The sequence below is a fragment of the Opisthorchis viverrini genome (assembly GCF_000715545.1).
Source record: "Opisthorchis viverrini unplaced genomic scaffold opera_v5_10, whole genome shotgun sequence".
Lineage (NCBI taxonomy): Eukaryota > Metazoa > Platyhelminthes > Trematoda > Opisthorchiida > Opisthorchiidae > Opisthorchis > Opisthorchis viverrini.
Window position 1 is genome coordinate 1704774 of NW_008751666.1, and position 16956 is coordinate 1721729.

General features: G+C 44.7%; 1 protein-coding gene across 1 annotated transcript in view; it reads right to left on the reverse strand.

Annotated features, from left to right (window-relative positions):
• Window positions 1–1940: 1940 nt before the first annotated feature.
• The window catches only part of T265_00970 (hypothetical protein), a gene marked incomplete at both ends in the record, with an annotated part of 16342 nt that continues 1326 nt past the window's right edge, over window positions 1941–16956 (reverse strand). The window contains 7 exons of the mRNA XM_009164885.1: window positions 1941–2172; window positions 4677–5010; window positions 7164–7359; window positions 9919–10131; window positions 11042–11254; window positions 14076–14235; window positions 15932–16703. Of these exons, the coding sequence (XP_009163149.1) occupies window positions 1999–2172; window positions 4677–5010; window positions 7164–7359; window positions 9919–10131; window positions 11042–11254; window positions 14076–14235; window positions 15932–16703 (2062 nt within the window). The remainder of the gene's footprint in view (window positions 2173–4676; window positions 5011–7163; window positions 7360–9918; window positions 10132–11041; window positions 11255–14075; window positions 14236–15931; window positions 16704–16956) is intronic.

Consider the following 16956-nt stretch of genomic DNA (forward strand, 5'->3'; position numbering starts at 1 on the left):
ACTGGTGTCATCCGACCACCGCCTGAGTCTAGTGAGAACACCGGATCAGTAATGCGGAAGCATGCCGAATAGATTTCGGAAAAAATAACTCGCTCACGATAGATGACCCCATCACACTTCATAGGTTGCGCTGGCTTGGTCACGAGCCTCGCACGTGTGTCGGCCGACTTCACCGAAGAGCCCCCTTCCGCAGATCCGCACAAACGGTGGAAACGAGCCTGAGTGTGATAATAAATGACTTCGCAGTAAAGTATGAAAGCTATTACCAGCAAACTCAGCTTCACTGGTCTTGCTGTCTGTCGGAATGAGAACCACGAGACGGGACATATCGACGACTAGATACATTGTCAGAGGTGGCCCAGTCGCACCCCCGATAGCACTCATGCATTCAAGCTGCTGCCTTCAATGTATCGCTCCCCTACGGAACTCTTCAGTGTAAAGCCCAGACACCCCTGTATTTACGCATAAATCATATCAGCTACTGTCTCCAACATGTGGCTATCACCCCACCTCCCTAAATAATAGGCAAAAGAAACTGTGGCAGCTAGAACAACTGTACGACAAGTGCGCGGTTCATACGGCTGATGATGATGACGACAAGAGCATACCCAGAGAACAGAACAAATGAAATGATTCCTATTACAGCTAAATCTAGGTCAGTAAAATCAACTAAGGTGTCACGATATAACAATGATGATTCTTTCCCATACTCATTCTCTGCTCTCAACGTTGTTGTCCAGCATTCCGCTTTAATCTTATGGTCCCTTTTATGCGCGTCAGTTTTGTTCCAAACGCTCCAACTACGAAAATCTTATAACAGAAATCAGCTGTCTGATTCAAAAATTTATACACCGGTATGCTAGATTTTCCATCACATTTAGATCAACGAATTTTGCGCCTGAAAGCATTCGTGGGGCGCTTTCATCGTTAGGTAAATCTTATTAATCACTTCATATAGTTTTCGAATGAAGCGTTTGACCACCATTTAATCCCTCAATGGGTCGTACGGCCTTATCGAATTGCCAGACTTCCCCTCTGCTCCACCAGCCACCAATTGCAACCAACAACTCCTTGATCTTCTCGCGGTAGTACAGCATCGCAGATGCTATAGCGATGACTCGGTAAGTAGCAGTCGGCGTGGGGTCTGAAGCTGTCCACTGTAATGCGTCCCATCTTTCTATGAGTATGCATTTTGTTGCTGGACATAATCAAGGGAATATTCTGCACACCCTAACTCCCTATGCTCAGGTGAAAAACTCAGTATTACGCTTGAATACCAGTAAAGATACTCATGAACATGACTTTTCAGCACAACAACCTGCCCACAAGCTTCGTTCACATTACAGGTCCCCGTCAAGGATCACAGAAACGGCTTGATTGCAAACCTGAGACATCTGTTCAAGGACGCTTGCCACGCACTAATGAATGACCTAACCGTTTGATTTTTCAACTAGTTGAGCAAAGCAATCGAAGGGCACAGGTATATACCCTTGGGTCGTCATGGCTAACCGTCAAGACTTGCTTGAATGTGCAGAAGTGAACTCTGATATTAACATATTGGCAGCTTGCGTAAAGATGTAACAGCGAAAGTGTTTGCGTAAGTTGATGCCTACAATCTGCCTCTCGTTGGTCTTTTTAGTTTAGACATCTACATTGAATAGCATGAGCAAAGGTCCACATCTTGCCAAAAAACAAAAGCTACGGAATTTATTCGAATTCAGACCTTCACATTAAGAGGTCAGCCTACACAGACCGTTCTTCAAATGACGACACCACGATCACACTGTTCCTACCCTTCTTGCTGCTTCACGTGTCCACTTCCTGACTCTCGTCGAGACAAACAGTTTACCATTCACAATAAGGACAGGTATACTGGCACATTTAGCAAGTAATGACAACCCAAATGCCATTTCCGGACAAACAAGTACTGAAAAAGCAGATGGTTAACGGCTATATTTACAGACTTCTGAAGAGGAATTGAGCACACCATTACCCAGATCAGCGCCACCGTCGAGGGGGAGCTTGAACACGAAGCCGTGGTTGGCGATTTCGACGTTCGATTTTGAATTCTTTAATTCTAGAGTTATGTGGTTCAGGAAGACAAGAAAACTGTCCCCCAAAATCCGGCATTTCGTCTTTAAGCTCCTGCACCAACTCCGACTTATCCGTCATCTACAAATAATACGGAAAATATGCTCGGTTCAGCAACAATCAGAAGCACAATCTAGGGAAAAACGCGGCAAGACATCACCCTGTTACGGGAACTACGCGACCTGATCGGACATAAGCAAACCTGAGTGGATCCTTGATTCGACTAACCTATCGTAGGACTAATCGTTGGTTTGGGTGATATGAGAAAGAATAAATATAGCTCGATAGAGACAAATAACCCTCCTCGAATGCACACATATTCAGTTTAGCCAATTTGCGTCACTAGTAGAAAAGCTGTTGTTTTCTTCTTGGGAGATATTTCGACCGAGCCGGTAAACGCTAAAACTAAATTCTAGAAATTAGAAGTCCTGATCAAAATAGGTAGTGAAATGAACGTGTCGAAGGACAGTACCACAAGAGCAGTAAATGTCCGTGAGTTGATTAGAATGGGAAATCAACCAACCGGTTTCAAACTGTGTACTGTCACAAATCGTTTAGGAGGGTAATTCCATATTTTCATGATGCACACACCCGTTTTTATTCCTTGCGTTAAGAGGCAATCCAACGATTGGAAGGAAGAGTTAGGTGAGCGGCGAATGCACGCATACAGTACAGCAGTTACGATGTGTTACGCGATAAGATTCAGGAAGACAAATTGCGTAATATGGGCGTTGCATGAACTCAGTGATTTTATCGGTACTGCAAAAAGAGAACACGGATAAGTGACTGAAAGGATTAGCATTCGACTTTGATTCGCGTTCGGGCTAGCCAAATGACAAGCATGTGAATAATGTGGCCAAAATGCCTGTCAGTAAATCAAACCGGGTATTAAACGGGTTTCCTGGTGACGGGAGGCGTCCGCACCATGTCGCTACTCTTAACGGACAGCTCACCATAGCATGTGCGTAAAGCTCTTGCTGCGGTAGATCATTTAATGGATCGCCAAAGATAGAAACCATGGCGTGATAAATGACAGGAACATCTATGCTGAAAACCGGTTTAGGAATAGGCCGGTCGGATTCGGAGACCATTATTGAAAAAAGTACGAAAAAAATACAAAAAGCCGGACGCAAGAACGAAAAAGCCATTTGTATATACTTCTAGAGACCTGACATTCTCGGACGTATTCTGATAATATTTTGACTATCTGAACACCAAAGAAGGAACACAACCGAGTACACCAAAGATTTGAAACCTGCAATCCATGGGCAATGACCTGATGATGGGACCTCAAAAACACTAATGTTCGTTTACTGTATTGCTGTTATTGAAACTATAGGAATATACAGGTAATTTCAGTCAACAACCGGTTAACTGCGAACAAATGTCACAATTTTTAAAGTCGGCATACATACCACAAATGTTCAGTTCTCTGCCTCGGTTGATTGTTGTGACATGTTCAAACGGCGTCATACGAGGTGTCATGGCAGGCAAAAACCAGCCTATCATGCATACCGCTGAAGAGTTGACTGAGTAGGATCGTTTGATCAGCTATACATTGGTATTTGAGCTCTAACGCTTAGAAGTGTAAAGTACATGGGGCCAAAACACCCTAAGAATGGAACGAATACATATTTAGAACCATCTAAGAGATGAGATGCTTCCCCAGATCGTTTTCGACTTTTCTGTGGAACACGGAAAACGTTGACTCCAATCAGCGTCCTCAATAATGGTATGACCTATGCGAGTAAGAGTGGCAAGCCGAAATTGGACCGGTAAATGGCCACGTGTGCGCCGGAGTGTGGTCACATTTTGGGTACATGACCGACTTTAGCACTGAAGATTGTTGTCGCGTTCTCGGTCTGGTCAAAGTTAGTCAATTTCAAAGGGACAGGTGAATTCGGAAAGCCAGAGAGTTGGACGTCTAAACGGTATAGTGCTGACAATTATACAAACACCACACGGCGAGACGGATGAAATAGAGGCACAGGCAGGTCCAGGAAAACTGCACACAGGATGCAAACACTTTTCGTTGGAACTGAAAGACAGTCCATATCGGGTCAAAATTGAAAGCCCGATGTATTTGTTTCTTCTGTTCTCCTTCAAATCACAGAGTTCACATCTCGTCTGTTTTTACATCTGATTTTAGAACTTCAGAAACCCTAATTATACACTATCCTCTGGTCTGTCTGATTACGGTGTCCAACGATAGCAACAAAACAGACAACGTGATTAATGTATGGTTGTAGCACGACTGATTGCCCCTGTCTGGGAGGGCTGCGCGTCGATAAGCCGCGGTTCTCACCACAGCGTCGCGTAAGCGGCAGGCACAAGGCACAGAGGTGGTACCGGGACTAGTAAAAACTCCACAAGGAGAAAGCAGTAACATAGTTTATTTGAGGTATCAGATAGATAGCGCATTCTGTAGAGACATTCCCCTTAGGAAGCAAACACATTTCATTGCTCCCCAATGCTTCTTTACAAAGGGCGATCATTGCATAAACTCCCGCGGAATTAAAAGTCTGTCCCTGTAACACCGAAACCAGTATGGACTTCCACCCTGAATCAAAAGAATTATCACTCACCTTGAGGAAAAAGACGTCGTTTGGATGAGGCCGTGGGTGACCGAATATCCGATGAGGGGTTTCTCGATCAGCTTGTTTTGATATCTCGAGAGCCTCTTTTTCAAGTTTGCTCATGACGGGTGGTGGCGAATCTGACAGCTCTTCTGGAGACTCTTCACAACTGTCAGGAATCAAGTAGGTGGATGGATCACCAGTAGGTTGCGCTCTGTCACGAGGAGCACAAAGCTCCTTAAGATAAGGCCTGAGATACTCACTGGAAAGATTCTCATCCACCGGATAGGTCATAGCTGACGCCATTAGAGCGATGGCCCGTGGATTGATGGAAACTTTAGTTCTGGAAAGAAGGTTTCAAATATTGTTATGTTTCCGTCATCCACACGAAGTTAGTTGGTAAAATGTATTCTAAACTGTTAACGCATTCTAAAGACCTGTCGGGGTAAGAGATGAGAGTGAAGTGATTTTTTTGATGGCAATGCGCCAATGAAGTCAGCTGATGTTGAATTGTATTACATCAGTGTTGAACACTGATGTCATGCTGTCGATGATGGTGATGATGATGAAAGCCATTATCAAATGCAGGTTTCGACGAGAAGACTCCATGGGGCCCCACAGGGCAAGCGAACTGAGCTGCTAAACCAAATGTAATGAGGCAAGCGAAAAAAAGCAGAACTGATATCTTCAAACATGCTTCATTCTAACATTATCATACTAACAGTACTCTAAAAACAACTGTTTTTTTAAAAACAGGACGTTTTTCGAAGTGCTAGTTGATGAAAAACATAATATATATCGTAGAGCTTAGTAGCGCAGAGCCTCGTTGTCAAACAAGTAAGTACCGAAGGACATAGGTTCAAACTGACAGGCACAACAATTAGGTGAAACTGCATAAGACTAGTATCTGAGGCACAAAAACGAATGAGAAAACGAGGAATCCGTATAAATATGCGGCACTGGTCCGACGATGATGACGGGACACTAAACTGCACAGAGAATGCACAGTATATTTAGAATAAGTAGAAACCCACATGAGGGGATTGCGGTTCACAATCTAGCAACTGACGGCCGATGCGGTGGTTGCCACCGAGCATTCCAGTATAAGTAGGGTTGGCGAGCGTATAAACAGCGGTTTTAGATCAGCCGATTCGCCACGTGACGGCGTGAGGCTGATAGTGGGTAGGGAGTAAACATTGACAAAGTGATTTGGATCCTAAGCGGAGTGCCCAACTTAATCGGAACTCACGCAGCACACATGTTGCACTTATCTACACAGATCAACGAGAACCAACAAATACATTCAAGTGGAATCATAAACCCAAGTGTTACAAACCGAAGAACCAAACCCTGAATTCTTAAGAGCCCATTGGTCATAATGTTCTCACACACACGAACAAAACCCCCTAATCGACACCTCATACCAAATTAGGCCATTATCCATAAGAAACTCCCTTGAATGGTGCTTTGTCTGCAGTAAAGCCTAGAAAATCTTACATCCTAGTCATTTGGCTAAGTGAAGCCTCTCCGTCAAAACGAGCCACCTCCAAGTGCAACAACCGTTTTCCAGACTTTTGAAGCGAAAGGGTGTATGTGAAACCATCTAAATTTGCAAACGATTGTACTTCGCCAATTAATTACAACTAGGCGTTCCAGTATGAGGTTGATGAAAAATCAGGGACGATAAATGCTCGGTGAGCCTCAAGAACAGCTATCATGGGTTTCCGAAGGTATTTGAGTCTCATCGTTACTGTGTGCAACAAGGAAAAAGTGCAAGGAAGAGCAAGGAGCAGAAAGCTCTTTTGGTATATTATTGTAACCACAACAAACGCGGCCAGTCACATGCTTAAACTATTGACGTTTTGTTATGGCTGCACAGTGCTACGACTGCACACAAGGTGAGTTGCAAAGATTCCATGATGACGCTGGACTGTGAATTTTGTGATCGATGCATCTCGCATGTGCCGAACAGCAGACAGCATGGTACACAGACGTGAGTGTTAAGCCACTGGATCTCCTTTATATTCATGATCGTTTTGGGCCCACCTATGATCGCCGCTAACTCATGATTATCGGTCCAAGTGACTACTTTGAGTGGATGCCTACTTGTTTCCAGGCCTACACTCAAACCCGATGCAAACAACAACCCACAAGCTCGAAATATTCCTAATCAAAGAGCTATTATTGTTAATACGCTTGTGAACTCCAAAAGACTCACAGACAAACAAATCACAATAGTCTAATGCACTTTAGAAGTATGTAAGAAGGTTTGGCGCAAACCCATACAACTCATCAGCCTTCTGTCATCAGCCTTCTGAGTGAGTAAATACGTAAAACCATCAGATCCCCAAAAATTGCCAGAGGGGTGTTCCTTTCGACAGACCTGAGGACACATTTTTGTGACACCCAACAAGTGTTGACAGCTAACCACGAAAATCAACAAACCATGGAAACAGAAAACCTGTGAACGCTGTACACCTGGAAGTTGAAACTTACGGGATATCAGGATTGAGCTCGTAGAGTTTAACTTTGGGTGACAACCAAGCCATATTGAACGGCAATCCGGAATCATCGGCTTTCCATAGTGAGGTTAGCGAGTTCAGCTGGTAACGCAACAGCTGAATGTGATCGTTATCCACTAATAGTAGTTGGGTTGCCAACGGATACGTCAATTCGTTGTACAATGTAAAGCCTTGAAAGTGGGAGAAAACACACCATATTTTGCAGTAAACACGGTACTAGGTCGTGCGGCTTTCTGATCAAACATACAATTTGTTTCGTGGCCGTTATTTATGTTAGTTGAGCAGAACAAAAACCACTCATTCAGGGTAACTTGGATGACAGGAGCCGACGACCAGTACATAGGTTCACTATGTTGTAAACGTAAGAATCAGTCACGAGTAGGGAACAGTTGTGAATACCCAGAGCTCGAGATAGCTCATTGATTAAGGCACGAGCTTAGTGACCAGAAGGTTCATGGTTCAAATTCAACCCCACCATCTCGATTGCTATTGGATGTCAGCCCTCGGACTTCCCTCAGGTAGCGGGTCAGCTATGCACCGAAAAGGCGTCACAAATGCACGATTGTTAATTATTTGTTAATAGTACAATTATTACCAAAAGAACAACTTCAACGGAAGCAAATGACTGCATTACACACTGACAGACCTAATAAAACACAAATTCACAAACTCATAATAGAAACCGCGTCATATTGTCCCTGCTAACCACCAACCTCACGCAAAACCAACAAAATGAGGGAACATTTTGGTATGCTTCGGCGTCATATTTCCCTGCTAACCACCAACCTCACGCAAAACCAACAAAATGAGGGAACATTTTGGTATGCTTCGTGAATGTTCACTTAAAGGGTAGTATTGAACTTGTCTGTTCTAATTAGATGCAGAGTATCCTAATACGTTTGACTAAGCTGCAACAGTTTTAACAGAGGTTTGTTTCTGCAAGTGAAAAAAACAGCCTATAATGAAAGGCATAATAGTTACATTTTTGTGGTGAACTTGGTTCCAATGATAAGCATCCAAAATCCATCCAACATGTGAAGCTGTGATTATCAAGGAAGATTTCCTATCCGTCGGGTTAGGCGTCCGTGAGAATTAAGCTGAGTTGGAAACCGAAACCTAGAGAACTTCAATCCCGTCACGAAGAGACTGGACCTTACCGTGTGACAAACACGGTTTGCGCACGGTTTGGGGGGTGCTTCCCCGACACTCACGGAGTTCCTCATACCTGGTTGGTCACTGGCTATAGGTTTGACGAACACAGCCTCCTGGCCCTCCAGGTTGGGGGTTGGAACATGTGGCGACTTGTTCCGTAGAAATGGTAATGCATTTGCATTTCCCGCCCAACACCGCTGCCTTGCGGCTAAGCTTTCGAACCAAAAGCTTTGGTTGAGAACCCTAATCATCATCCTGTCTAGATGTGGGCGCCATGACAGTGTCCCAGTCCACGTACAACCATGAACTGCACACATACAAATAAACCTACGGCATCAGAGTGGTTTATCCCTGAATCTCAAGGGACGTGTGCAGCAAGATACAGTACGGTCTGTTTTGTTATATGGCTGTGAGACTTGGCCTATTCAAGCAGCGGAACTGAGACGTCTTCAGGTGTTCGACAATCGCTGTCTCAGAACCATAGCTCGTGTGGATTGCTGTCGGCGTATCCGTAACGAGTCAGTGAGAAAGCGGGTTGTCGGTTGTGCAACGGGTACTTCCATTGAAGAATGTGTGCGTTGGTTGGGACATGTGTTGCGTGTGCCTAGCCATCGTTTGCCGAAGAGAGTGTTGTTTTCCATGCCCAATTCAGAGAGGCGAAAGCAGAGAGGTGGCTAACCCCTTACCCGGCAGAGGGGTATGAAAGAAATGTCAGTGTTACTCGCCTTCCAGGATGGGGATCGCGTAATCCTCACTGCGCCTGGTTGGGGACGCTGCAAGATGTCTGTGGCAATCGTGTTGTCAGTTTCTATCCAGATTGTCTGAATGAGTGTTCTGAGAAGTAGGCACCTTGGAATGATAGTAGCAAGCCAGCACTAAGTCCTTTCCCCATGCACCTTTATTCTTTTCTTCACAATAAGGCTTCCGATTTAATCATGGTTGTACGGCATCGAAGCAACGATGTTGAACACTGACGTCATGCTGCCGATAATGGAGGTAATGAACTTCAATCAGGAAATTGTTTTCAAGCAGAAACAGTACTAAGGTCATTGCTAGAGACCAGAGTCACCGTCAATAATCGGTAGTATGGCAAGTTATCGTGATGGTAATGTCCACTCATTTGAATTTGTTTTCAACGTGAGTGCGTCGAGGCGTCCCCACAAATTCCACCGTTTGACTACACATACAGAAGCTAGTGATGACCGCTGAAAAGCCACAACTACAACAAACAAAAACCTATGGTTTTCTTCATTGAAACCCTGAGAAGTCTTTAATAAACGTTTTAAAAAATAGGTATATAGGTCATGCGCATAGCCGACTTCCATCAGCAGCGTATCGTCTTTTTGGCGGACCTCCTACAGGGGAATAACTGTGTTGCGGAAAAGGTCGGAAACTAATCGGCCCACAGGCTGGCGAACAATTCCAAGACGTCTCAACGTTATCTTTTGTTTTAAAAAAATATACTACTCATGGAACGCTAGTAGGCTACTTGAAAAATGTATGTGGCACGAAGGGGTGAAAACAATGTAGTAAAACAACCGCATCCCAAGATATTAACGGCGCAGTAGTGAACTCACCTTGATTGTAAGCTTGTGCACTCGTCCAAGCAAATGCAGTTAGTAGTCCTTCACTTAACGCATGACGCACACGAACCTCCTGTATCACAGCAACAGGAAGCTGAGATTTACTCAGGTCACGGAGCAGTTTCTCACTTCGAGCCACATCCAACACCCCAACATGGCCAAATTCACACGGATCACCTTCCCAAAATGGAGATCTTGGCCAGAAACCTGCAAAGCGAAAATGTCCGTATAGAAGGCGTCCATTGACCCCCACGTTTTGTCTCAGTATAGTAAGTGAAACTGCTGTGGGCCATCAATGGAATCAGGCTTGAGATGCTGCGTGAAACAGTAACTTTTTTCAAGCTGGCGGACAGTCGGAAAGTTTAACCCGAATAGTCATCGGTCCATAAGGAGATCCAAGCCCTAGGCTTGAATTTATCGGTAGCTCCATAAGTGTGAGAGTAACTCAATATTCGGTTAAAACCAAGGTTCTACATCAATTGAAGAACCCCAGTTACGTAAACCAACCGAAGGGCATAAAACATCCCGGAACCGTTGAACAAAGAGCCACGTGTCCAATCTTACTGCTTGCAACTCAAAGGTTTCGACGGGCAGTGGAATGACTAGCCCTGCCTTTATCAGGATGATTCAGATGGAACTCAGTGGATACTAGCAAATGGCTACGAGTGAGTTCAGTTTATCAGGCTTATAAATTATGTACGAAGGGTATGTTGGTGACTACACATACAGAAGCTAGTGATGACCGCTGAAAAGCCACAACTACAACAAACAAAAACCTATGGTTTTCTTCATTGAAACCCTGAGAAGTCTTTAATAAACGTTTTAAAAAATAGGTATATAGGTCATGCGCATAGCCGACTTCCATCAGCAGCGTATCGTCTTTTTGGCGGACCTCCTACAGGGGAATAACTGTGTTGCGGAAAAGGTCGGAAACTAATCGGCCCACAGGCTGGCGAACAATTCCAAGACGTCTCAACGTTATCTTTTGTTTTAAAAAAATATACTACTCATGGAACGCTAGTAGGCTACTTGAAAAATGTATGTGGCACGAAGGGGTGAAAACAATGTAGTAAAACAACCGCATCCCAAGATATTAACGGCGCAGTAGTGAACTCACCTTGATTGTAAGCTTGTGCACTCGTCCAAGCAAATGCAGTTAGTAGTCCTTCACTTAACGCATGACGCACACGAACCTCCTGTATCACAGCAACAGGAAGCTGAGATTTACTCAGGTCACGGAGCAGTTTCTCACTTCGAGCCACATCCAACACCCCAACATGGCCAAATTCACACGGATCACCTTCCCAAAATGGAGATCTTGGCCAGAAACCTGCAAAGCGAAAATGTCCGTATAGAAGGCGTCCATTGACCCCCACGTTTTGTCTCAGTATAGTAAGTGAAACTGCTGTGGGCCATCAATGGAATCAGGCTTGAGATGCTGCGTGAAACAGTAACTTTTTTCAAGCTGGCGGACAGTCGGAAAGTTTAACCCGAATAGTCATCGGTCCATAAGGAGATCCAAGCCCTAGGCTTGAATTTATCGGTAGCTCCATAAGTGTGAGAGTAACTCAATATTCGGTTAAAACCAAGGTTCTACATCAATTGAAGAACCCCAGTTACGTAAACCAACCGAAGGGCATATGACTCAGCATAAAACATCCCGGAACCGTTGAACAAAGAGCCACGTGTCCAATCTTACTGCTTGCAACTCAAAGGTTTCGACGGGCAGTGGAATGACTAGCCCTGCCTTTATCAGGATGATTCAGATGGAACTCAGTGGATACTAGCAAATGGCTACGAGTGAGTTCAGTTTATCAGGCTTATAAATTATGTACGAAGGGTATGTTGGTTCCAGCTGCTACAATTTCAGACACCAGAAAAAGTGAGACTGTGGGATACAGTCAAGCATTAAAGACAATGGCATGTTCAGTTAGATCGCGAACTAGGCAGCTACGCAATGAAGGCACCAGCTTTGACGCACTAGCACATCTGAGTGAAAGATTGAGCCATATCTGCTAGTGTCATTAACCATTGACGAGCTGAGTCCCGGGGTCCCCATCCAGGAAAGTAGTAGTTGTCGACCCGACCCATTTAATTGGTCAGTGCTTACATGATTCGTTGTCAGATCATACACTTCACATCTCGATCGCTTCCAATCAGCACAGTGGTGGGTAAAAAGATTTCTGCGAGGTAGATGGTCCTCTGTCACGCGAAGTACATGTCCTAACCGGCGTAGCGTAACGAGCGAGAGCAATTCGGCTATCATGAGAGAGTCCCCTCCTCCAAAGCCCATCTGGCGTCCCTCATCACTACCAAATCAATGCTTCGAAGACGCCGATGGTCAAGCATTAACCGCTTTTGTATGTCATCCACACGTAGAGGCAACGTTTCTGATGAATAGAGCAGTGTGGGTCGAGAAGTAAATTTATCTCCAGCCAGTCGACCTCAACCTATACGATTGTCTACGTAAACAAATTTATTTACAACGTTGATTAGCTCTTCTGCCAGCATGATGCTTGGATTTGATCCACCAATTTTGTAGCGCCACCTTACACATACAGGGTTTACGTACCACAGGTTTTCAACAATCAAACCAGGCAGTATCCCAGTCCTCGGACCTTCTTCGGGTGTCATGGCACCTAGCAACCGAAACGGTGTTACAGCTGAATGATTTTTGTTGCTATGCATGGCAGAAAAGATGGACATTGGATCCTTACAAGGTTTCACAGTAAGTGGTCACAGATAAGCGTCATGTTACCATAATATGAAGCTTTTCAGGTCACCCCTTTTTTTCGAGAAAACCTAGTATGTTGCTTTAATATTCACAACAGGATGGGAAGTCCACTGACCGAAACAAATCTCTGATCAGTCGGTAAGTGAGCTCTTTGTCACTTTGTCAGTAGCCCCTCGGTGAGCACCAAATGATCCAACTCCAACATGGGGAGCTCTGTACTGTGAGTTGTACGAAACGCATCGCCCGCGCTTTGAACTCGATTCACTAAATCTCAGAGATCAGTAGCTCATAAACATTCCTATCTCATGTCCATTTTCTCCAAGCCCACCGAGTTTGTCACCTAATATGCATTCAGCCTTTCTTGACCTCAGTCAAATTTTGCCTCACTTCTCGTCAGATGACGCAAAGACCATCTTGAGCACCGAAATCGTCACGGTAGCTCGTTTACATTAACACAACGATTGGAACTAGCTCAACAATGTTGGGAATGGTGTTAGAATTTAATCCAACCCCTTGTTTGCTATCTTAATTGGCACGACAATCTAAACCGCAGTCGGTGAACTGTATCTGACGATTTCACAGCAAATGGACGAAAATTTCAGAAACTAGAAGGCGACTTCCCCAAAAGGCTAGTCCGTTTGGTATGTCCGGCCATCAGAGAAAAACCTTAGCCCGAGAAAAAGTCTTTAGTGAGCTCGAGATAGCTCAGTAATTAAGGTGCAACTTACAACCCGAAAGATCCGTGATTGGAACGCAATCCCGCATATCGACTACTCCTGTCTAGGCTTTAGCAATATCCCAGCCCTTGTGTCTTCGCATAGCATGACAGATAGGCACCGATGAACGGCTTTTCCTTCAGTAAAGGTAACTGCAAACTGCAAACCGACCCAACTAAAGAGTCACACTCCCAACCAGTTTAAAAGTATTCCTGTTGAGGAACCACTATTTTTCACCCCACCGGGTTCTGAGGCAAATGAATGGTTGCAAAATATTAGGATGACAAAATTAAGCGTACAGAAAGGATGGGAGTGTATATGAATGGCTAATTGTAATTAGGGGACTCAAACAAGTCCCTGTCTCGGAAAAAAGTTAGCAGCACACGAGTTGTTTCGGACTTCTCAGTCATATACTCAATGCGTCAGGGGTGATATGATTGGGGCGTGACATCCTTTGTGTGCATACCTGCAATGCAAGCGTTTGATGTACCACCTGGACAACTGCGGTCAAAGTTAGTGACAAATCCGAGACGCAAACCCGGTTATTTATTTCGCTACTAGGAGGGCTGGCCTGGAATTTGACTTCAATCAGGATTTTCGACATAAAGGCGCTCAGTTAGATAAGGTGACTCTTGATAATGCACTGGATAACGTTCTAATAATTCACAATGAGAAAACCTATCCTCTTTTCATAAACGTACCAGCAACTGAACGCGCAAACTCTGAAAAATCCAAAGTCTCCGTGTGCGGAAGGCAGGAGAATTCGTAACAGTCCACGGGCTTTAGTTCGAAAGCTTCGGGACGATAGTTACAAGTAGGGACACGATTCTCCAGACAGAGTGGATCGTCCCAAGAAAGGAACTGGGTTGAAAAACAGCGGAAAGCTAGAGAGTAGCGGTCAAAAAGATGATTCAACTAAGCAATAAAACAAAAATTTAAAGGAGACGAAAGAATACAACAGAAAATAATTAAAAGACTATATGCAGAACACACTATCTTGTACTAGCTCCGATGGTAGTGTGAAGCATCAAATCACGAAGAATCTCAAAAAGTAGAACCGCATTTGCTAGTTTGCCCCACTTGGGGCATCAGAAGGACATATCACTGGGTCTTAAGAGGCGCGTATAGGGCACTGTCGTGCACTGTTGTGTGTCCGTTAGAATTGGCTGCTAAGGGCGGAGAATTTGAACATCTTCGACAAAGGATGTCTCAAACCTACAAAAGGAATCGGATGGAAGCAGCAAACTGGCAGTGAGAAACGGAAGTTTGGTAAAGCCATAGGTACTTTACTTGAGGAACGTATGAGGTACTGCAATCCTGAACGGTCCGGTCATGTACTGTGTACATTAAGGTACCGTCCACCGAGGGTAATGAAGTCTTCTGAGCACACTCCGGGATGAAAAAACCAACAGGTGACTTGGCTGAAAGTAATGGTGTTACGAGACGTCATAATCCTCCTATCGCTTGAACGAGGGGATTGAAAATATGGCAAATGACCCATGCCAATGGCACTTATGCCGTCAGTTTCCATCCAGCCTCTCTGAGTGGGTGCTGTAGGACTATCCTACTGGGATGCTTGCGGTAGGCTACAGCCAGACTCCATCCCCTGATTTCACCACAAAACGTAAGCACATAAATAATCTGTGAACAAAGCGATGGTTATTCAACCTCCCATGATAAAACGACTGAGTCGTAATCACAAGCAAGCCGACTCATTAACAGCGTTTTTCAAGACATTCGGGTGGAACTGTAGGCGAGATTCTAGTGACAGTAATTTGGTCACATATCAAAAATCATGTGGTCCGACTTTCTAGACATTGCATATATGATCTACTTTGATAAATAGTGGCACGAAACACAAGGGGGAAACAGCTACAGACAGCGGTAGTTCGCAGAGAAAAGCCAAGATGTTAGGGTGTGTAGTTGGGACTGGTAGCTGAACAGCTCAATTACAATCCTCTTTTCTCCATTACTCTTATCTGAGCTTGGACAAGCTAACAGTATTCTAAACCTTGTGCTTCTTACGACTGGCTCAACTACTGAACACCGAAAGAAAAAACAGTCGTACAAGCTGACTTTCGAATAACATTTAAGTCTCCAGACTAAATTGCCGAATCAGGTGCACATGTATCAGTCTCAGCGATAAAAAAACGTAACATACCAAATTTGCGGCGCACTGCAATATCACACATAACTGCTTACGTCACCTGAACGCTATCACCGATTTCCACAATAGATAAGTGTGAAAGGTGACTGCCTCAAGGGTCACTTATGCTCGTCCATTATGGCTAACGCTGCGCCCATTTCAGTAATCACTCCTGCCTGTAGTCAGCGCCTGGCTTATTTGATGTCTGAAGCGAGGCTGATCTGATACTAGCACACTAACCAGTCAGCCGTAGGCTCGAGACTTTAGTAAACGATCGCTGCATGAAACCGATATGTTTACCAGAAACAATTAGCAGAAATTGTGGGACAATAGACTCTGACATGAAAGTAAGGACCGTTTTGTGATAAACCCGTAACACTTGGCGACTTAAGCGTTCAAAGTGAAATTTACCGGTCTTAGTGGGTCAATACCACGCAGCTGGCAAGCCAATTCGGAACGAATACGATAGCGAACGGTTTCCTCCTTAGTATCGAACACCGTCTCATTCACCTCATCAAAAATATCTTCCGCGATATCGTCATACTTGGAAAACATTTCTGGAGGAACTTTCCGCTTCAGGAAGGTTTCTATTGTTCCACGCTCATCCAACTGATAAGGCCGGCGAGCAACATGACTTTGGGGAAACATACGTAACCAAGCCTGATGGAACGCCTCCATGTAGGCGGCAATCATCTTCCCCCGTTCTCGGTTCCGCAACAGGACGGCTTCTGGGTTGGTATCTACAGTGTTGATTGGAAGGCGATTCAGCTGCTGGAGGCATTCGGAAACGTGAGCAACATGACTTTGGGGAAACATACGTAACCAAGCCTGATGGAACGCCTCCATGTAGGCGGCAATCATCTTCCCCCGTTCTCGGTTCCGCAACAGGACGGCTTCTGGGTTGGTATCTACAGTGTTGATTGGAAGGCGGGTCAGCTGCAGCAGGCATTCGGAAACGGCATGGGCCATATACTCTTGAGCTAGCGGATACTCCTGCGCTAGATCTGGCTCCCAAGGGTACATTACATTGGTGCGGGTCAGCTGTTGACAAAATTCGAGCATTTCAGGGTGTTGTAATGGCAAATCTAGCGAATGATACCATAGATTTTGCTCCAAATGATAAAGCTCTTGCAGTTTCTCGAATGTGGTTGCTACCTGTTTCAGCTGTTGTTCATGTTTGAATCTGAAGCAGTAAGGAAAATTCATGATTAGATACCGATTGAACGATGGTGCAAACAATCCTTCTGACAAGTTTAAAGATACCTAGCACCGATGAAGAAGGAAGTTGAGTCAGGCGAGAGAAATGGCTGTTGCGTAGTTTAATTAAAAAGTTCTCAACAGAATTATCCGCAGTTGAGGCTGCGCTGGTCACTGCCGTCTTCCTGGATGGGAACCCCGAGACGGGCCACATCAATGGCTAGAAACATTGTCAGACA